The sequence below is a fragment of the Ranitomeya imitator genome, chromosome 1 (assembly GCF_032444005.1).
Source record: "Ranitomeya imitator isolate aRanImi1 chromosome 1, aRanImi1.pri, whole genome shotgun sequence".
In the NCBI taxonomy this organism is placed as follows: domain Eukaryota; kingdom Metazoa; phylum Chordata; class Amphibia; order Anura; family Dendrobatidae; genus Ranitomeya; species Ranitomeya imitator.
Genome location: NC_091282.1, coordinates 1114536636 through 1114559828, shown reverse-complemented (window position 1 = coordinate 1114559828; position 23193 = coordinate 1114536636). Strand labels below are relative to the sequence as shown.

General features: G+C 46.2%; 1 protein-coding gene across 4 annotated transcripts in view; it reads left to right on the top strand.

Moving 5' to 3' along the window:
* Nucleotides 1-23193, top strand: part of PCM1 (pericentriolar material 1) — a 228267-nt gene that overhangs the window by 170673 nt on the left and 34401 nt on the right. For 3 of the 4 annotated variants that reach the window (XM_069744379.1, XM_069744380.1, XM_069744381.1), the window contains exons 28-31: nucleotides 3056-3190; nucleotides 4743-4937; nucleotides 16777-16839; nucleotides 21081-21207. In XM_069744379.1, coding sequence (XP_069600480.1) covers nucleotides 3056-3190; nucleotides 4743-4937; nucleotides 16777-16839; nucleotides 21081-21207 — 520 coding nt within the window. Of the gene's footprint in view, nucleotides 1-2927; nucleotides 3000-3055; nucleotides 3191-4742; nucleotides 4938-16776; nucleotides 16840-21080; nucleotides 21208-23193 lie in introns of those variants that run through there. The other variant, XM_069744382.1, reaches the window with a different exon arrangement.

The following is a 23193-nucleotide window of genomic DNA, read 5'->3' as shown; positions in this document are numbered from 1 at the left end:
TTCTCCAAATTTTCTTCTATTTCTACATGAGATCTCCTTTGACCTCGCGTTTCGAGGTCATGCAGGACCTCTTCCTCAGGCTGCCGTCACACTAGCAGTATTTGGTCAGTATTCTACATCAGTATTTGTAAGCCAAAACCAGGAGTGGGTGATAAATGCAGAAGTGGTGCATATGTTTCTATTATACTTTTCCTCTAATTGTTCCACTCCTGGTTTTGGCTTACAAATACTGATGTAAAATACTGACCAAATACTGCTAGTGTGACGGCAGCCTTAGGACAAAACCTTACAAAAGTTACAAAACCTTACGAAAATTTTGTAAGGTTTGGTCCTGAGGAAGAGGTCCTGCATGACCTCGAAAAGGGTAGACTGTTAACCAGTTTGAAATAAAGCTTTGAAGAATATCGTCCGCCATCCATCTTTATCAGCAGCGCAGATGTGGACACATACACCCGGTTTCACCATTATCCACGGTCTTTGGACCCGTGTCCTACAACAGCTGTCCCATGCTTTTCACAAAGTGTGTACGTCTCCCCAGTGCACTCCGTTTTTAACCAGTTGAGACCCTATTTACGCTTTTTTTGCTCCAGATTTTCTACTCATGTTTCCTATTAATGTCACCTATTCAGAGTAAGCTTCCTTCACCTACATCCTTGTACACAAGATCATAAGTGTACTTGATGCGGCATAAGTGACTGTTCCTGCTCATCTGGGTACTATTCTTTGCATCGGTACATTTTGTCCTTTAGCGGCATGTGTCGCCGTACACTTGCTGGTCTACTTGGTATTCTTTTCTCCTCTCCCGTCTGTTACTTCCAGCTGTTAACCACACAATATGTGAGTCTTACATGTCATTTATACAGGTCCTATTGGGCTTCAGTGCATTCAGCTTATGCTATATAAAAATTCAGTTTTTTTAAACCCCCGGGAGGGTCATCCTTTTTGTAACAGAGCACTTTATACACCTACAATTCTCTTTTATGCCAAAATATGCCTGAGCTGCAATTTCTTTAACAGGTGGCCAGCGCACTGCTGTGCAAGGAGAACTTTCATGGGGATGCAGGGCCAATTCCTGGTCTTCTCTGGAATGGTGGTGTTCACAGACGTTGTACCTCCACTGATCATAAGTGATGGCATATGTGTTATCACTTTAAAAGATAAAAGAAAAGCTTTTTAAATCTTAAGTGTTTTCCATCACACTGTTTGAGGCCACTGCCGGAGGTGATAAAAGCTGATGATTGGGGGTGTTTTTTTTTTGACCCCCACCCATCCCATGTTGATGAACTGTCAGGGACAGACCATCAATATCCTTGTGATGGAAAACCCCTTTTTAGTATTTTTATTTACCCAAGTTTACTCACAGATTAAAATTAGCAAGGCTGTCCTAGAGAGGTGACTCAAGAATCTGTGCGTGGCCAACCATGTTGTGCCAATTGTGTCACTGCCAATTCCTCACGTGGCAATGCTCACCAGGTTCAGTTACCGCCTCTGCACCTCCAATACTTGCATCCCTGGGTGGGAGACTTGCATCCCTGGGTGGGAGACTTGCATCCCTGGGTGAGAGGGTGGGAGACTTGCATCCCTGGGTGAGAGGGTGGGAGACTTACATCCCTGGGTGGGAGACTTGCATCCCTGGGTTGGAGACTTGCATCCCTGGGTTGGAGACTTGCATCCCTGGGTGGGAGACTTGCATCCTTGGGTGGGAGACTTGCATCCCTGGGTGGGAGACTTGCATCCCTGGGTGAGAGACTTGCATCCGTCTCCTCCCTCCAGGCTTTCCAAATAAAGTAATGCAAAGATTATATATAAATAACTTGACAGTTGAGCAGTATTCATCATTGATGTCCGACCCCTTATTAGATATACAGGCTGTAGTACTTCCACACACACCGTGTGCCCAGCGCAACGTCTGAGGTGCACATGCAATGATGTGTTTATGGTACAATTATCTGGAGAAGTCGCTATCTATTCTTGTTTAGTTTCCCAATAATGATATTTTTTTTACCAGCCACTTACAACATCTTCTCTAGTCTTTTTGTCAGAGATGGTGATCACATGACATTGTCTTCATAAAGGGGTTTTATATGCTTCTATGATTTTGTTAATATCAATATTGGATAAGTAGGTGTCTGACATATGGTAACCACATCGGGCCATTCTCAGCTCCTGCAGTGGCCGCATGTAAACTCCTCTGCTCCATCAAACTGTTTAGTTGGTGCTGCCCAGTATTGCAGATCAGCTCTTATTCACGTGGATCTGTAGTACAGAGGGCATCTGAACTGTGAGATGGAGCGATGGCGTGCAGCATCCAGAGCTGGGGACCACTGAGGGGTGGGAGGGCTTGTCTGACTCCTGCTGACCCTCTTGATGACCCATCATCAGGTCCGTGTAGTGGAAAACTCCTTTAAGGCTGTGTGCACATGTTGCGTTTTTTTTCGCGGTTTTTCCCGATAAAAACGCTATAAAACCGCAAAAAAAAGCATACAATAAGCATTCCATCATTTAGAATGAATTCCGCATGTTTTGTGCACATGATCCGGTTTTTTTCACGAAAAAAAACGCATTGCGGTAAAAACCGCAGCATGTTCATTAATTTTGCGTTTTTTTGCGGATTTCCCACTACAAAATGCATTGGGAAGTGTCCGGCAAAAACACGTCAAATCCGCGGCAAAAACGCATGCGGTTTTCTTGCGGATTTCTTGCAGAAAATGTCCGGTTTTTCTCAGGAATTTTCTGCAAGAAATCCTGAACGTGTGCACATAGCCTTACGCAGTTGAACATATGTTGACTTATTTGCAACTTGGCGTTAAAAGCTTACTAGAAGTTTGTTTTGTATGAGACATGCCAAGATGTGACTCTGAAGATGTGCTATAGGGGTGGCATTTTAAATAATTATTTTACCCTACCCGCCTCATTTATTTTTGAAGACACACGTACAGGAGGTCTTGGAGAGACAACAGGTAAGCAAAGACTTTCTATTCTAACTTGGTATATTGTGTTGGCTGGTCAGCTGCGTAGTGCGATTTTCTGAGGCTCGTTGTTCGGGTGTTTGCAGGAACATATGGAGGAAGTGTGCTCTCCCCATCTGCTGACCGCTATCAGACGAATGGTCCTGACTCTCACCCAGCAGAACGACGAGAGCAAAGAATTTGTGAAATTCTTTCACAAGCAGCTGGGCAGCATCCTACAGGTATGTGATAAGATACGTAGCTCCGACGTTCTAAGCTGTTATTGGAAAATTATTCTTATAGGTTCAGAAGTACGAGTGCTTTTCTAACATCGAGGAGACTATTCCTTATTCTCTCTTAAAGAACCAGAAAATGACCTATTGTTTTACATCTGTCCTCCCAAAACTCCTGTGTCATTGCTCTGCCTTGTGAGACCTGCAGCCAGTCAGCGGCCATTGTTGGTGCTCTCACTTCCTTGGAAACTCAGGCATGGGAAGGAAGTGACAGCGCTGCAGCAAGTTAACGGCCGCTGATTGGCTGCAGCGCTTATGTCACGGGAGCCTTGGGAGACACTAACACCAACATTGTTGTAACGGCTCTGGTATAGAACAAGAGTATAGTGTATTTTTATTTTTCATATGTGAATGTAGTATTATAGAAGGGGCTGCCCGAGAAGTGAAGAAACCCTTCTAAGCAGCGTGTGCTTAGCATTTCTCATCTTAGACGTTTGTCATATCTGCTGGGTGTCCGATGGAAGTGACCATGCAAGTGTCCGAGATAGACCCCTCTATGTACATTATGGTGCACAAAGGAGTCATTGAGATTTACTGTATTTCAAGCCGTGCAAAACAATGATTAATTTGGTTGCAATAGTGCATTGGCTTTAACCCTTTATCTGCCGGGACAATTTTCACATTTTACACACAGGCTATTCACTGCTTGGACAAACCTAGCTTAAATGTGTAGCTGCTGGTGTAAAAAAAATAAAAAATAAGGCATTCCAGCGATATCAGCGCCTGCATCTCCCTGCGCTTGCATGACATGTGGTGCAGCGTTCATGCTTCCATCGGACTTCCAAAGGAATTATGAGCAAAGTAGCTTGTCGATGGCCGCTGGTAGTGATGCCACGCGAGCGCTAGTAGATCCGACGCTGACATTGCTGGAATGAAGCTGGTGCGTGTGAGGGGAGGTTTTTTTTCTTCTTCATTTTACGTGGACTACTACAGCTTTAAGAAGGGGTTGTCCAAGCAGTGAACAACTACTTTAAACTGGAATTAGAAAATAAATTGTAATTAATAAATATTTAATGTCTGTTTGTAGGCATTGAATGGATGTATTCATTACATCAAGGGGCTGAGTAACTTTACATGTATACCTTCTCACTGAACAGTTTATACGCTTTTATAAAACTGCCAACCGCTGTAACCTCAGGTTCCCACTTCACATACGTACCATGCCGTTACGCCGGCCCCGGACTCTGCATGTGTCCCAAGTCATTGCCACAACAGGTTGGAGAAGCCATGGATTTGAAAGGTGTCTGAATTCCTATTTGTGCAGTGTCGGCTCAGTAGCACACAGGACATGGTCTAGCGCGAATCTAATGGGATCTTCTGGTCAGCTGACCGCAGATATATAGCGGTTTGCAGCCTCTGATATATAGACAAGAATGTTCCCGTTCATTGACAGCTATAAAGTATTTTGAAAATAGTGAAAAACTGATTATAAACAACAATTGTGAGCACTGATTTTTTTTTTTTGTTGGATTCATCTGTGACAACAATTTTTTTGTATTAGGATTCATTGGCAAAGTTTAGTAATAAAAAGTTGAAGGACTGCGGGGAAGATCTTCTTGTGGAGATTTCGGAAGTGTTGTTCAATGAGCTGGCCTTCTTCAGGCTGATGCAAGACCTGGACAATAGCAGCAGCTCGGTGCAGAGCCAAAGCCAGCACAAGTCCGACGCGGATGGTCTGCAGTCATTCTCCAAAGAGGTCAATGATTTTACCATTCTGTCATAACATACAGTGTGTCATATTAACTGATTTTAGAATTTGCTAGCCTAATATATGTTGTCATTTCTTTTTCTTCAAGTTGTTGCTTTATTGGGAGGCGGATTATGTGCAGTACAATTTCCTTTGCCCAGTTCAGGATAAATGTAAAACTGTTAATAAATCGGATTTTAAAAAACATTTATAGGAAATTTTAAACTGAGTCATTGAGTTGTCAAGATTCAGAGGCCTGATAGTAGTATAGTTGTATATCCTTTCTGATATTCGGGGACAAATGGAATTGACATTTTGAAAAGTAATTGAAAATTATAACAATAGAAGAATAAAAGCAATTTCCAACCAACAATATCTTTATTAAACTTTGTCCTTGTCCACATGGACTGTGGGATGTTAAAACCTGCTCTATAGAGTATATTCTTTGAACTGCTGGTTGCATGAATTAGGTGACAGGTTCCCTTTCATTATTTTGGGGTCCCATTTAACATAACAATGGATATTCTCTTCCCACAGCCTTGCCGTTCCTTCCATGTCAGTGCTGCAATTCTGGTGGGTTATGTAACCAAACTTGATCTGACCGCTGCAGACAGTGAGCGGCTGCTGATTGGCTGGAGCTCCTCAATACTCCGTCAGAGAAGACGTCCGTTCTAAAGACTGCTGCTGGTCACTTCTTCCTTATTGGCTGCAGTGGTCACCTAACACCCAATGTCATGTGGCCCTGGCAGTGCACACAGCACCACTATAGGAGGGGGGTATCCATTGTTACTTTAAATGTGACCCTGACATGATTAAGCAGTGGTGGACAACCTGTCTGGTCTGCAGGCAGAATGGTATAGAGTAGTAGGAGCTGATCAGAAATTGATGCACATGTTTCTGGGAAATGCATTCATGTATTTTAACCCTGATTCTTGTATTAATGTGTCCACTCAGTGATTGCCACTACCGTCTAACTGCATGCAGAGAGATTGCGGTCAACTAGTAGGACCGTAAACTGCTCTCCTTTGCATTCTGACTCCAGGGATTTTAATGACTGCAATACAATTAATATTTATTCTTTTCCTACAAACGTAAACATCAGTGTGCTCAGCTTCTTCTGGCCTATAGCATGCTGTCCACAGACTGAACTGCATCGTATAATGTGACATGTTTCCTTTATTGCTGATCCTAATTTAGCAATCGAGATAGTGGATATCCCCAAGAAGTGCCAGGAAGTGCCATACATGTGACCACAGCTCTGCTGCACAGTTATGTGATTGTTTTAGTTGATCATTTGGTTAATGGTAAACACAAGGTTCTCCTGTACAACCTAGAGGTGAGAGGTCCACCCCGACCGGTGCCCAGGACTTACTTTACAATGATGTTCAGTTGCAAATGATGATCCGTTGATAGGGTGATATGACATGTTTATAGTTCTAGTTCTCACTTCACTCAGTAACACAATATTAAAAGTAACTAAAGCCCCCGATAAATTATTTGACAGACACCAGCCGCACACAGACCTCACTAGATTAGGCCAGATTCTCACGGACCGACGCAAAATCATCAGTATTATGTCTGGGAAAAACTGATGATATTTCATCCGTATTGTTATCTGTATTGCCTCCATGTGTCCGACTTCTGCATTTATCTGCCATCCGCGTGTGCATTTTTGTACACGACTATGACATCTGTTTTTCAGGAACAATTTTTAATAAATGATAAAGAACAAATAGTCTCTTATCTTTATAATCGTTATGTATCTGGTAACTAGAGCGTGCTCGGATAGTGGGTGTCTGGAGTATCTTGGGAGCGCTCTGATAATGTATTCGGTTCCCTTCGGCTGCATGTTTTTCAGTGATAGACAGATGCAACACATGTTTGTATGGCAACCTCCGCATGTGTTGCAACTGTCTACCGCCGCAAAACATGCAGCCGCCTGGACGAGAATGTATTATTCGAGCGCCCAAGATACGCGGATAACACCCAAGTACGTTCACTCATCACTGATGGTAACCCTTGAAATCTGTTTTTTTACGCAGCCATTGACTTATAGTGAGCGAGTATGATCCGGAATACAGAGCACAGTATTATTGAATGACTAGATGGTGGCCCGATTCCAACGCATCGTGTATTCTAGAATATGCATGTCCACGTAGTATATTGCCCAGCCACGTAGTATATTGCCCAGCCACGTAGTATATTGCCCAGCCACATAGTATATTGCCCAGCCACGTACCATATTGCCCAGCCACGAAGTATATTGCCCAGCCACATAGTATATTGCCCAGCCACGTAGTATATTGCCCAGCCACGTACCATATTGCCCAGCCACGAAGTATATTGCCCAGCCACGTAGTATATTGCCCAGCCACGAAGTATATTGCCCAGCCACGAAGTATATTGCCCAGCCACGTAGTATATTGCCCAGCCACGTAGTATATTGCCCAGCCACGTAGTATACTGGCCAGTTACGCAGGGCCTCTGATGACGTCGCGGTCTCATGACCGTGACGTCATAGAAGGTCCTTCTCCCATACCATCTTTGCCACCGGAACCTGCAACGGAAGATGGCTGCCGGCGCGAGCGACTACGGAGGGTGAGTATAGCAGGTTTTTTTATTATTATTTTTAACATTACATTTTTTACTATTGATGCCGCATAGGCAGCGTCAATAGTAAAAAGTTGGGGACACACAGGGTTAATAGCGGCGGTAACAGTGCGTTATCCGCGGCATAACGCGGTCCATTACCGCCGGCATTAACCCTGTTAGACAACGTTCACATTTGCGTTGTTGGACGCATGCGTCGTGCGCCCCTATCTTTAACATGGAGGGCGCATGGACATGCACCGGTATGCGTTTTACGACGCATGCGTCATTTTGACGCGCAAGACGGGGCGCGGACAACGCTACTTGTAGCGTTTTCCCTGCGACAAATTTCCCGTACTTTACTTTTTTATGACAACGCATGCGTCCAATAACTCTGCGTTGTGTATATGAGTTGTGGGTTGCGTCGACGACGCTGCGCCCAACAACGCAAATGTGAACGTAGCATTAGCGGTGACCGGAGGGGAGTATGCGGGCGACAAACACTCACTGCGGGGAGTAAGGAGCGGCCATTTTCTTCCGGACTGTGCCCGTCGCTGATTGGTTGCGGCAGCCATGACAGGCAGCTGGCGAGACCAATCAGCGAATTAACATCCGTGACAGAAGGACAAACAGAAAGACGGAAGTGACCCTTAGACAATTATATAGGAGATGCCTTTTTTTTTTTTTGCACGCAGACCATCAGACTGTGACATGTTCCTCTGAACCAGACCATTGACTTGGATTGCTCTTTGTGCTGTTAGTATACTATTACTTTTACATGAAGAAAGCAACAAAAGTGTTTAATACATTCATGTGAACGATCCCTTATAATGGGGTCCGAAATCCTAAATTTTTGGTTTAGTTTTTGCTTTTCTGACCAAAGCCTTTGGCTGCAGTTTAAATGTGAAACTACAGCAGCCTTTTGATATATTCTCTCTTGCTCAAGTTTTTTCTCTATCGCCTTTCATTGGGGGACACAGGAACCATGGGTGTATGCTGCTGCCACTAGGAGGCTGACACTATGCAAATAAAAGTCAGCTCCTCCCCTGCAGTGTACACCCTACCGACAGGAAGTAGGATATTCAGTTTAGCTTAGTGTCAGTAGGAGGTGGACACGGGTCTTTCATTAGACCCTTATCTACCTCAATGTGCGTCGTTCCTTTTCAGGTTTTTCCGGAGGGGATACAGGGTGATTAGTCACACCTGTAGTCCCACAAAGCGGACTATGAGTACGGCGTGTACTGCCACCCCGTATCCTCATAGATCCCTCTCCAGGACCAAGATCCTAGCACACAAGCGTGCTCAGAAGTCCGGTCCTGGCTCCGTCCCCCACCCACTCGCCCACCAGAGCCTGTCGGTTGGAGGTGACGAGGACGTCCATCACCAGCTCCATGGACGTCTCATCCCCCTCAGGTTAGTAACGGCGTGGGATGTTTAGGTGAGTATTTTTCATGCTCCCTTTTCCCAGATCACTCGCAGTGTGGGGGAGCAGAGGTCCCTGAGGCACGATTTTTACTTTTATGTTAGGAATCCCAGAATAGCATCGCAGCGGGTCAGGCAGCAGCGCTCCCTTTTGAGCTGCGGTGATGGCAGGCTAGGTACGCTGGTTCTGTCTCTTCTTCTGCCGCCATCAGCGCGACACTCTGACAGTCTGCCGCACCGCTTCCCCCTGGGCCGCACTGTTCGTCGGCAACATTGCTTTTCTGTCCCTGCGCGGCGGCCTTGGCAGACTGCCGCGCTGCTCTTTCCCTGCGGCGTTCTGCTTCGGCGCCGCGGCTCTCTTATCCGGCGGCGCCGGCCTCTAATTTAGGCCCCGGTTCCGGCCGGGGCCTACTTCCAACGCCGTGACCCTACTCTTCGTTCCCTCGGGCGGCCCTGGCAGGCTGCCGCACTGCTCTGCGGCGCACTGTTCCGGGGCCGTGGCCTCTTCTACCGGCGCGCCGGCCTCTAATTTAGGTCCCGGTACCGCGCTCCTCCACTTCCGGTTTCTTCGGGCGGGCTTTCTCCTGCCCGACAATCTCTTTTCTCCCCGCCCACCGGCGCCATCTTGGTGCTCCTGGGCCCATGATTGCTACACCGCTGCTTAGCGCCACATCGCAGCAGGGCGCACGTTCCAGCGCCCTTTTCAGCGGTCTCCTTCTGCGGTTCTTCCAGACTGCAGCCAGGCCCTTTCTTTCCCCAGCACACGTTTCCTCCGGCGGGGTCCCCTGCATCCTCCTTAGGTTGCCATCTCATCGCTGGTGCCCTGGATCTGTGCCATGATGCCGGTCGCAGCTACAGCCAGGAGCAGTCTGCAGGACCCTACTATTACTGTGAGTAGCTCTGCTATGCAGCCTATTACTCCCCTATCCTGTTTCCCTAACCTTCGGACATCATTTAGTGGGTCTGCTCCCAGGCCTAACCCTATAAGGAGAGCGTTCCCGTCCTCCTGCTTCCTCTTGTCAGCTGCAGCAACTCCCTGTCCAGGAGTCCCTAACCCGGGTGAGGCCGAGACCCCTATCCCTGGGTGGGTTTTCCTTCTGTCTCAGTCTGGGGCGGACCTCACCAGGATGTCACGACCTTGGTATCCGTGCCTGTCCGCAATCGCTAGTGGGTCACAGGATTCTCCGTCCAGCCTACAAGAGATACAGAACAGGGGGATACAGGGTGAACAGTCACACCTGCAATCCCACATTATGGACTATGAGTACGGCGTGTACTGCCACCCCGTATCTTTATAGATCCGACGGCAGGACCATGATCCTAGCACACAAGCGTGCTTAGAGGTTCGGTCCCAGCTCCATTCCCCACCCACTCGCCCTCCAGAGCCTGTCGGAGGAGACCATGACGTCCACCATCAACCCCATGGACGTCTGACACCTGTCTTTCCCGCTCCATCTTGCCCTCCGGTCTGGACCGGTGAGATCCCTCTTCCTGATCCTCCTCTCTATCGAGAGAGAGACGGGCTTCCTCGGTCATGTTTGCAGAGGAAGTTTCAGACTTGGATAGCCTTATTGATGCGATCAACCAGACCCTAAGCATCATGGATACCTCTACGGAACCCGCAAAATAGGCGGTTTTCGTTTAGACGGTCAAACCACTTTCCAGGACCTTTGCCCCACACACGCTGAACAGGTGGTGGTACTTGCCAGGAGAAATGCGAGCCATACCAGATGCTTGCAGACAGGGAAGCGTCTCGGCATCCTATATCCCTTCTCTCCTGAGCTCATCGCTAACTGGACTGATTCCTCGGCAGGAAGCGGGCAATTCTGGACTCGTCAGTTCCCAGACTGTCTATCAGCTTGGCACGGGTTCCAAGGATACTTTTATAGAACCGCTGAAAAAATCAGCCTTTTGTAACGGCTGCTTCTACTTTGTGCCTCGGCCATTGCCTCTACCTGGGTCTCAGGGACCATGGATAGATGGACCAAACAGCCTTGTAAGAGCACCCCGCCTGAAGCTCCTCCGGGGGAGCTAGCCGACCTGACGGACCGGATTTCCTATGCAGGGAAATATTTGGTATCTGCCTCCCTAGATGCGCAGCTTGTGCAGCTCACGCATCCAGCATTATGGTGGCCATCCGACGGAATATTCGGCTCTACACACAGCCCTTCCGGGGGGCCTGTTTCTTTGGCTACATGAGGGAACAAATTATTAATGATGCCACGGGAGGCACGAGTTCCCTTTGTCCCTTCGCTGTTTTGCAGCGTCGGAAGATTCCTCTAGCTAACACAGACTGCGATCTCGTCTGGCTAGAGAAAAGGCTTTCCTTTAAGCCTATCCCTTCCCGGTGTGCCCGCAACTCCCATGGTTGGTCCACCAGGCCTAGACCTGGCAGATCTTCTCCGGCATAATAACTCGTGCTAACGGCCCAGCGTTTCTTCCAGTTTGGGCGGGCATCCCCTGCCTTTTTCAGGGATGTTTGGCTAGCTTCGGTGGAGGACGCCTAGATCAGGGAGGTGGTATCCTCTGGATACAAGATAGGGTTCGCTTAGCGGCCCGGAATCGCTTCTTTGAATCCCGCCCTCTAAAAATCCTCCTCTGATCTTGGGTTTCTTTGCGTCCATTACCTTCCTTCTTTGTTCGGAGGTTATTGTTTCCGTCCCACAGCAGGTACGCTTCCCAGGTTTCTATCCAAACCTGCTTGTAGTGCCGAAGAAGAGCGGCGCAGTTCGACCCTTTCTGTCTCTGAACTTGGTGAACAGAAGGTTCCGCATGCGGCATTTCAGGATGAAGTTTCTCTGTTCAGTCCTGGCTTCCATGGACCCACAGGATTTCCTGTGCTACACGGATATCCAAGAGGCCTTGCTCCATGTCCTGATTTTCCTTGATGATCAGGGGCCTTAGTGCTCATTCCATACCTTGAAGTAATCCTCATCAAGCCTCTGCCCCTCTCTCAGGCCCCGAGGGTCTGACCATCGTCCTAGACTCCCTGTCCTGTTTCTGGTGGCTGGCCAACAGAACAAAGTCTTGTCTTGTTCCGAGTCAGCGTCTCGTCCTCTTAGGCATGTTGTTCGACATCGCTAGGGGTTTTTCTTCTTGAGAAGCGGGCAATTCTCCATACAGAGTTCGCTCTCTGCAGGGCCCTCGGCTGCCTTCCTTCCGTTCAGCTACGACGGTCCTGTGAGGCATGGTGACAGCTCCGTAAGCGTTCTCTTTTGCGCGGTTCCACTTGGGACCACTTCAGCAGGCCATCCTTCCTCAGTGGGACACGTCTGTGCTGTCTCTGGACCCTCCAATCCGACTTTCCATCAGATTCTAATAGCCTCTCAACTGGTGGCTGTCATCCCCTCTCATTCCTCATGTCCGGTCCTCCCCAAGGCAGGTGGTGACGACGGTCACCAGCCTTCCCGGCTGGGGTGCGTTTTCTCGCCATCCGTCATTGAAGGGGGCGTTGGTCGGAGCAAGGGTCCTCTCCGCCGATCGACACCATTGAGAGAGGGGCCTTTCTTCTATCCCTGAGTCACTGGGAAAGGCTTCTCAGACGTCTGCCAGTCAGAATCCAGGCGTCCAATGCCTCGGCTGTGGCTTATGTCAATCGCCAGGGAGGGAATCAGTCTCCTGGCTATGGCGGAGGTATCCAGGATCCTCTGGGCAGAGGCGACGGTTTCAGCACTATCCACAGTGTATATCCCCGGCGTGGACAACTAGGCCGCAGTGTTTTCTCTGCCGTGAGGGCCTTGCGGCAGGACAGGGGTCCCGACTCAGGAGGTCTTCCTTCAAATTTTCCTTGGATGAGGAATTCCAGACACCGATCTCCTGGCGGCCCGACTGCTTAGGAAGAGTCCACCGTTTTGTTTCCAACTCCGCAATCCTCTTGTGGTGGATACCGATACCTTGACCATTCCTGGGTCGCCATTTGTACTTACCTTTCTGTTCCTCCCTCCCCTTTCTTCCCAGACTGTTGAAGATCTATGCGGAGGGGGTGCCGGTCATTCTGACCGCACCAGATTGGCCCAGAAGGTCTGGTTCGCTGAGATCGTTTCTCCTCGCGGACTCTCACTGGAGGCCCCAGTCAGGTCAGATCTTCTGTACTAGGGACCCATCTGCCTCAGAATTCTTGGTGTCTCAGGTTAACAGCTTTGCTGTTGAAACCTTCCTTTTTGGCCGTTCTCTCTAGGTGGGACTTGATGCTGGCCTTGCCCTTAGTTTTCTGAAGGGTCAGATAGCAACCCTTTCCATCCTTTTTCTGAAGTCCCTTTTCAGAGGTCCTTTGCTACTGGCTATCACGGTACGAAGATTTATATCCGTCCCGTTCTCAGATCAGGACCTTTCTTCAGTAGCGCATGCGGCTCCCTCGTACCACACTTCCGTGGATCCCTGGGACCTCAGTCTTGTTCTGGAGGCTCGGTGGACTTTCTCCCTTGAGCCTCTCCTTGAGCCTCACTGTCTGCTCTGTCCTGCAAGGTGGCTTTGCTGGTGGCCATCTCCACGCATCTCGGAGTTGGTGGCTCTCTCCTATCGCCCCTTTCTTGGTTTTTCACCAGGATAGGGTAGTTTTACGGCCTTCGTCGCCTTTTCTTCCCAGGGTGGTGTCCTCCTTTTACTTGAATAAGATCGTCCTTCCCACCTTTGTCCTGCTCCGATCGATTTTCTGGGGCATTCTCTGAACAGGCTAGACCTGGTCAGGGCGGTGAGGATCTATTTGTGTAGGGCCGCCTTCTTTAGGAAGAAGGTCTGTCCTTTGTCATTCCAGACGGTACGCCAAGAGGCCTGCCGGCTTCCAAGATTACGATTGTTCTCTGGATCAGACCTGCCATTCTGGAGGCTCACCGGATCAAGAACAGAGTGACTCCTCACTCTGCTCCGGGCAGTGGGCGCCTCCTGGGCGGTACACCATGGGGCATCCGCCCTACATCTTTGCTAGGTGGAAACCTAGTGTTCCGGTCACTCCTTTGCCAAGGGGTTATAAGCTCCATACCTACGCTATTTTTAGGGACTCTATAGAGACAGGGTCTGTTCCGCAGGATTGGCGCATAGCAAATGTGGTGCCAATATTCAAAAAGGGCTCTAAAAGTGAACCTGGAAATTATAGGCCAGTAAGTCTAACCTCTATTGTTGGTAAAATATTTGAAGGGTTTCTGAGGGATGTTATTCTGGATTATCTCAATGAGAATAACTGTTTAACTCCATATCAGCATGGGTTTATGAGAAATCGCTCCTGTCAAACCAATCTAATCAGTTTTTATGAAGAGGTAAGCTATAGACTGGACCACGGTGAGTCATTGGACGTGGTATATCTCGATTTTTCCAAAGCGTTTGATACCGTGCCGCACAAGAGGTTGGTACACAAAATGAGAATGCTTGGTCTGGGGGAAAATGTGTGTAAATGGGTTAGTAACTGGCTTAGTGATAGAAAGCAGAGGGTGGTTATAAATGGTATAGTCTCTAACTGGGTCGCTGTGACCAGTGGGGTACCGCAGGGGTCAGTATTGGGACCTGTTCTCTTCAACATATTCATTAATGATCTGGTAGAAGGTTTACACAGTAAAATATCGATATTTGCAGATGATACAAAACTATGTAAAGCAGTTAATACAAGAGAAGATAGTATTCTGCTACAGATGGATCTGGATAAGTTGGAAACTTGGGCTGAAAGGTGGCAGATGAGGTTTAACAATGATAAATGTAAGGTTATACACATGGGAAGAGGGAATCAATATCACCATTACACACTGAACGGGAAACCACTGGGTAAATCTGACAGGGAGAAGGACTTGGGGATCCTAGTTAATGATAAACTTACCTGGAGCAGCCAGTGCCAGGCAGCAGCTGCCAAGGCAAACAGGATCATGGGGTGCATTAAAAGAGGTCTGGATACACATGATGAGAGCATTATACTGCCTCTGTACAAATCCCTAGTTAGACCGCACATGGAGTACTGTGTCCAGTTTTGGGCACCGGTGCTCAGGAAGGATATAATGGAACTAGAGAGAGTACAAAGGAGGGCAACAAAATTAATAAAGGGGATGGGAGAACTACAATACCCAGATAGATTAGCGAAATTAGGATTATTTAGTCTAGAAAAAAGACGACTGAGGGGCGATCTAATAACCATGTATAAGTATATAAGGGGACAATACAAATATCTCGCTGAGGATCTGTTTATACCAAGGAAGGTGACGGGCACAAGGGGGCATTCTTTGCGTCTGGAGGAGAGAAGGTTTTTCCACCAACATAGAAGAGGATTCTTTACTGTTAGGGCAGTGAGAATCTGGAATTGCTTGCCTGAGGAGGTGGTGATGGCGAACTCAGTCGAGGGGTTCAAGAGAGGCCTGGATGTCTTCCTGGAGCAGAACAATATTGTATCATACAATTATTAGGTTCTGTAGAAGGACGTAGATCTGGGTATTTATTATGATGGAATATAGGCTGAACTGGATGGACAAATGTCTTTTTTCGGCCTTACTAACTATGTTACTATGTTACGCTTCGGCAGTTGCCAGCCTAGGCAGAAGGATCTTGCAGGCGGCAGTGGTGATTCCTCCGACCTGAATGGAGTTTTTCTGCTGTTCCCACCCCAGGGACTGCTTTGGGACGTCCCATGGTTCCTATGTCCCCCAATGAAAGGCGATAGAGAAAACAGGATTTTTGGTTGCTTACCGTAAAATCTGTTTCTCGGAGCCTTCATTGGGGGACACAGCACCCTCCCAAGTTGAACAGCTCTGTTTACTGTATACGTTTGAGTTCTTTGAACACTCTTTGAGTGTTTGAAACTGTTGATCTGTGAAGCGCCGTGGAGTTTGTTGGCGCTATATAGATAAAGTTTATTATTATTATATTATTATTCTTTCTCTTTTACACGTTGCTTCTCCTACTGCTTTCTCACTAACTGAATATCCTACTTCCTGTCGGTAGGGTGTACACTGCAGGGGAGGAGCTGACTTTTTTATTTGCATAGTGTCAGCCTCCTAGTGGCAGCAGCATACACCCATGGTTCCTGTGTCCCCCAATGAAGGCTCCGAGAAACAGATTTTACGGTAAGCAACCAAAAATCCTGTTTTTTTTTTTGCTTATGAGTAAATTGAACCATTTGTTATCAGTGTGCTATTGGTACTTTCTTTTTTCCCTCTCATGTGTTTTGTTATCTATGTGCAATCCTTTTTTTCTTGTAAAGAAAAAAATGTCAAGCTTCGACTACCCATTAAACAGTAAAAAAAAAAATGGATTTTGCAAAGTAAATCAAAATCTGACAAAATACTATAAGCAAGATTGCCGTTTAAAGTTCTCTAGGGGGTCTAAAAAATAATAAAGTATAAGATAAAAGAAAAAGCTTTTAAAAGTATGAAAAAAAAAATTGCATCACCTCCCTCCAGTTCCTTCTCAGTAAAAAATATTTAGTATAACTGCATCTGTAAATGTCCCATCTATCATAATATAAATATAATTAAGCCCATCAGTAAATACTATAAAGAGAAAAAAAAACTAAACTCTGGAATTGCATTTTTTTTTTTTGCACCTCAGCACCTCAAAAAATGCCATAAGTGATTAAATCGTCATACCTACCCCAAATAATATTAATGGAAACTTTAAGTTTTCCATGCAAAAAAACAAACAAATTCTTGTATGGTAGTGTCAATAGAAGAAGAATATAAAAAAGCTCTTGGAAAAAATAAAATTACAAAGACAAAGTCTGGTCATGAAGGGGTTAATGGGCCATATACTGAAGAAGTGGAAATGATGGAAGAGCATTCACATAAATTGGAAAGCAGCATGATAATTTACCCACCTAACCACATGAGGGACCAGTACACCATTTCATCTGTATATTCTCTCCTAGGCTAAGAAAATGTTTGTGGGTGAAGAAAGTCCAGAAACCGGGGAGATTGATGATGAAGATAAGGTATGTGTATGAGTTATTAACATCTAGATCTGTCTGTCTGTACACGTATTTCTGTGGTTGATGTATTACATACACAGTTGAAACTAGAAGTTTACATACACTATATAAACAGACACACATGCATGTTTTTCTCAGTATCGGACATGAAATCAGAATAAACCTTTCCCATTTTAGGTCAATTAGGATTAATAATTATATAATAATATTTGCCAAGTGCCAGAATAATATGAGAGAGAGAGAATGTTTTAAGGCATTTTTATTACTTACCGTATATACTAGAGTATAATCCGACCCAAGTATAAGCCGACCCCCCAAATTTTGCCACAAAAAAACTGGGAAAATTTAATGACTTGAGTATAAGCCTAGGGTGGGAAATGTAGCAGCTACTGGTAAATTTAAAAAATAAAAATATATACCAATAAAAGTAAAATTAATTGAGACATCAGTAGGTTACGTGTTTTTGAATATCCATATTGAATCAGGAGCCCCATATATTGCTCCATACAGTTCATTATGGCCCCATAAGATGCTCCATATGCAAATATGCCCCATATAATGCTCCATGCACTTCATTATGGCCCCATAGATGCTCCATATACAAATATGCCCCATACAGTTCAGTATGGCCCCTTAGATGCTCCATATAACAATGTGCCACATATAATGCTGCAATAAAAAAAATTACATACTCACCTCTCGCCGCTGCTGCTCAGTGTCCCGTCTCTCCGCACTGACTGTTCAGGCAGAGGGCGGCGTGTACACTAATACGTCATTGCGCCCTCTGACCTGAACAGTTACTGCAGAGGATGTGGAAGACGGAGCTGCGCCGACGCGAACGAGGAACAGGTGAATATGAAATACTCACCTGCTCCCGGCTTCTCCCAGACAGATGGTCTCCAGGCGCGGCAGCTTCTTCGTGTAGTGAGCGGTCACATGGTACCGCTCATTACAGTAATGAATATGCGGCTCCACCCCTATAGGAGTGAAGTCCATATTCATTACTTTAATGAGCGGTACCACGTGACCGCTGAACAGAGGAAGAAGGCGCTGGAGACCATGGGACACACAGGGACCGCGTCAGGAGCAGGTGAGTATGCGACCGTCATCGCTCCCCCTCACCCGCCGAAACCCCCCCCCCCCCCCGCCGACCATGATTCAAGTATAAGCCAAGAGGGGACTTTCAGCTCATTTTATTTTTGGGGGCTGAAAATCTCGGCTTATACTCAAGTATATACGGTACTGCTGTCGGGGTCGTCACGACAATGCCCTTCATCCACCAGTCATTCCAAATCAGATTAAAAGCAGTGGTACCGGAGTGAAGAATGAGTCAGACACAATGCTGGTTCAAACTCAGTGTCTGCTTATGCTTCCACACGTAGTGGTAACCTCACAGCAACTGAACTGTTTATTTCATATACACAACATTATATGGTCCATTGGGGGAAGGTGTGCAGAGGGCAGGGTTAGGCGGGGTTTAAGCAATGTATCTAGTATTCAGTCCCTCTGGTTGGCCTGACATCATCTGATGAATCTTCCTTTGTCCACATCTTGTTAAGTTTCGATTTCCAGAGAAATGATACTTTAGCTTCAGAAACGAAAGTAGATTCTTGGCAAGTACAAAAACTAAGGCAAAGGTGAATACTGGCAGCCATCTTAAATACAGTTAAATTTGCATTGGCAAGTATGAAGGGAAAAACTTATTGTTTCACAGCATAAGAATACATAAAGTACAAAAGAGTATAAAGACATATATTTTCACCTTGACACTGCAAAGTCAAAAGTTTACATACACGAAGATTACTATAATGCCTTTAAACAATTCTGGACTGCCCATATGATGTCATGTATTTGGAAGCTTCTGATAGGGTTTTTGGCAATATCTGAGTGACATACCTGTGGATGTATTTTAGTGCACACCTGAAACACACTGCTTCTTTGTGTAGCATCATGGGAAAGTCTCAAGACATCAGCCAAGATATCAGGAAGAGAATTGTGGACTTGCACAAGTCTGGCTCATTCTTGGGTACAATTTCAAGATACCTGAAAGTGCCTCATTCATCTGTACAAACAATTATTGTGCACAGTAATCTACAGACACTGTCAGGTCAGCACAGTTATACTGATTATAATGATACTTTGGTTGATGAAATCCGTCTTGTGGTTGTTAATTACGCTCTATTTTCAGTTTAGAGTTAATGATATGCTCGTGCTCTGGGGCGGCCTGTGAGGGGGGTCTTCATGTCGTGCTTTGATGACGGCACTTGCACAGTAGCAGCTATCGGATCGCCGATAGTTGCTACTGCACAGGCGCAGCCAGGTCCATATTCAGACTGATTTATTTTTTTATGAATTAATGTATACCATAAAAAAAAAAAATAATTAGCTGCACATTACACATGCGAACAGGCTGCAGCACAGGCGCCTGTGTGCTGCAGGTGATTTTTTTTTTTCCACATATATCAGTAACCTGTCAAAAGCCATCCTGATGAATACCTAATCAAAGCACCAGACCCCCCACAGGACGCCCTGGAGCACGAGCATATCATTAAAGAGAATCTGTCAGCCCAAAAATCGTATATGAGATAAGGCCACCGGCATCGGAGGATTATCTACAGCATTCTGTAATGCTGTAGATAAGCCCCCGATGTATCCTGAAAGGTAAGAAAAACAAGTTAAATTATACTCACCCAGGGATGGTCCCGCTGCAGTCCGGGTCCGATCGGCGTCGCGGTCCGGATCCAGCGCCTCCTAGCTTCATACGATGATGTCCTCTTCTTGTCTTCCTGCAGCGGCTCCGGCGCAGGTGTACTTTGTCTGCCCTGTTGAGGGCAGGGCAGAGCAAAGTACTGCAGTGCGCAGGGAAAGGTCAGAGAGGCCCTGCGCACTGCAGTACTTTGCTCTGCCCTCAACAGGGCAGACAAAGTACGCCTGCGCCGAAACCGCTGCAGGAAGACAAGAAGAGGACGTCATTGTAAGAAGATGGGAGGCGCCGGACCGCGACTCCCATCGGACCCAGGCCGCAGCAGGACTGCTCCTGGGTGAGTATAATATAACCTGTTTTTCTCATCTTTCAGGATACATCGGGGGCTTATCCACAGCATTACAGAATGCTGTAGATAAGCTCTAATGTCGGTGGCCTTATCTCATATACAACTTTTGCAATGAAAGATTCCTTTGAAATACAAACTGAAAATAAAGATTACACAACAACCACAAGACGGATTTCATCAACCAAGGTATCATTGTAATCAGTATAACGGCGCCAACCTGACATTGTCTGTAGGTTACTGTGCACAATCCTGCTGACAGGTTCCATTTAACAGTCCCAGTATGTATTTTCATGCTCTGATTTTTAGGCTTTCTGGAAATGGTTATTTTTTATAAAGTGTTCATTTATTAAATAAGAAAATAGAAGCGTGCCAGAAATATGAAGGAGCATTGTAAGGTACCAGCGAGCATTCAGAGGATGGCCTGATGTCAGCCATCAGTGTGTCTAAATGGGGATTATATATGTATCAGAGAAGGGTTCCCTGCTTGGGCTATTACAGCTCATACATTTTACATGGAGGGGCCTTCATTTTAGTAATCTCTGTGCTTGAAGGGGTTTTCCAGTTTTGGAAAACCCCTATTTCCTGGCTGCAGTTTGCATAGAAAAAAAACAACTTTTTTCTTTTTCTACTCTACTTGGGTCCAAGAATGAATCTCCGCTGCTGCTCCTGGTGTCCGTTATTGGCTGCAGCGCTGACACCACAATAATCGTGTTGCAGCCAATCCCTGGCTCTGCTGGTGTTGACGTCACGACCCCCTAAAAGCAACGTGGCTCCATTATTGGCTGCTTGTGACGTCAGCACTGTAAACAACCATACAACATGAGAGCAGGAAGAGACTAAGCACAGGACCCCGGGACGGAGAATACCGCACAATCTACAGCTGCGTAGCGGGGGTTTCTCCTTGGCCTCAGTGGGGACACAGACCGTGGGTGTCTGCTGCTGCCTCTAGGAGGCTGACACTAAGTGATACAAAAGGATTCGCTCCTCATCTACAGTATACACCACACACACAGGCTCCAGTTCATGTTGTGTGTCAGTAGGAGGCACATGTGTTCTAGAAAGCACATACACCTTATGTTATCCGAGAGGAGACTGTCCGCTCCCACCAGTGACATCCGCTCACCACGTCGGCTCGTCCTGCACTACCTGGCACTGAAGTTGTCACTCCATTTAAATGTCTTTGCTTGTTAGGACAAAGATGAAACCGAGACCTTGGCAAAAACACAGACAAAAAATATTGATGTATCTGAAGCTCTCAGTGGAAGATCTGACATTTCAGACGATGAAGATGGAAATGAAAACTTACCCGTATCCATCAGTATGTATTTTTTTTCTTTATTCACTTGATGATTCTTGGGTTTTGTATACACATATTTTAATGAATTGGGGAATTTTTCCCAAAGACAAGGATACAGTATCTGAAGCTTACATATACATTGGATGTTATAGATGAAGACAAGCAATTTTAATTGGTTTTACAGTGTCTTAATAAAAGCCAGTGCCTTGAATCAGCCTCTTGTGTATTCCAGTGTGTAGGTGGCATCTTTTAGGGGCATAAACTGTTGGCTATCGGAAACAATCCAAGTTAAAAAAAAAAAAAATTCTGGTTTCTGTTTAATATTTATTCGGCATAGTTGTACTGGGGGCAATAGAAACCACCAGTGTAAACAGATCTCAGACCAATAGCACATATTGTGTAGTGTAAATGTTGGCTTGAGAATGTGAAGGTAGTTGTGTTCTAGTGAATGCAGGAGGGAATAGCTGGAAAACTGGAGTCACAAAGCAGTGTTCAACTAGGGGATGAGGGTAAAGGGTGAACCAGTGGTAAATGTGTATTATCTGTCCACTGGATAAGTAATGTTACATGGCTGGGGGTCCAATCATTGGAAATTCTACAGATCAGTGGGACAGGGGTCTGCTGTGCCCCTAAACTGCATGACCTAGGAGGAGTGTATTCAGCCGTCCAGCAATTGCTGTTCTCCCCCATATAAACCCACAGAAGCAGTCTAGATTCGTAATTGGCTTTCTATGCTATGGCTTCAATTGGGCTAAAGGTGAATTATCTTAACCCCTTTCTGACATCTGACGTACTATCCTGGTGAGGTGGCCAGGGCCCAAATGACCACCAACGGGATAGTACGTCATATGCGATCAGCTGCGCTCATGGGGGGAGCGCGGCCGGGTATCAGCTGATTATCACAGCTGACATCTGTCACAATGTGCCAGGTGCGGTCACGGACCGCTCCCGACACATTAACCCCCGGAACACTGCTATCAACAAAGTGTCAGATCAGCGATCTGATAATATATAGTGATGTCCCACCCTGGGACAAAGTAAAAAAAAAAAATACACTGTGTAAAAAAAAAAAAAAAAATATTATATATATATATATATATATATATATATTTTGTAGGGGTTCCACTCACTCAGCTGCGACGGCTGACACTCAGGAGGCAGGTTCCTTTAAAGTTCACTGGGTTTATTGCTCCATAAACCATATGACAAAACAACAGAAAGCAAATAGCCTTTGGGTCAGGCAAAGAAAAACAAGGGTCCAGTTCATCCGGCTCAGTCCTGAAGCCGTAACACACTCAGGAGGGTTTCACCTCCACACATATCTCCCTGTGTTAAGCATTAGGCTTTCTTTTATAGGTCTAACCACACCCAGAACCCATCACATGACCAGACATGTGGTTGTGACATCACCACAGGTCCTGAAACACATACAGGTAGCTATGGTTACATCACAGTAGCAAGCCATCTATAAGGGACATATCCCCCATCAATTAGACACCCTTTAGCCACGCTACATACCTCCCCCCTCTGCCTAAAGCCGTGGGGCTTGGCACTTTCTCCCACTAGACAAGGGATTCTTGACAGGGCATCAGCATTACCGTGCAGCTTTCCGGCCCTATGTTCCACATGGAAACAGAAGTCCTGCAGGGCTAAGAACCAACGGGTGACCCTAGCATTTCTACCCTTCGTTTCCCTCATCCACCTAAGTGGGGCATGGTCGGATATCAGTCTAAATTTACGTCCCAGCAAATAGTATCGTAATGTGTCGACTGCCCATTTTATGGCCAAGCACTCCTTTTCAACGACTGAGTAGTTCTTTTCAGACGAGGACAGCTTCCTACTCAGATAGAAAACAGGATGCTCCTCTCCATGTAGTTCTTGGGAAAGGACTGCTCCCACCCCAACATCTGAGGCATCTGTTTGAAGAATAAACTCTTTCTTGAAGTTTGGGGCCATCAGAACGGGTTGCCTACATAAAGCCTCTTTCATTTCTTGGAAGGCTGAATC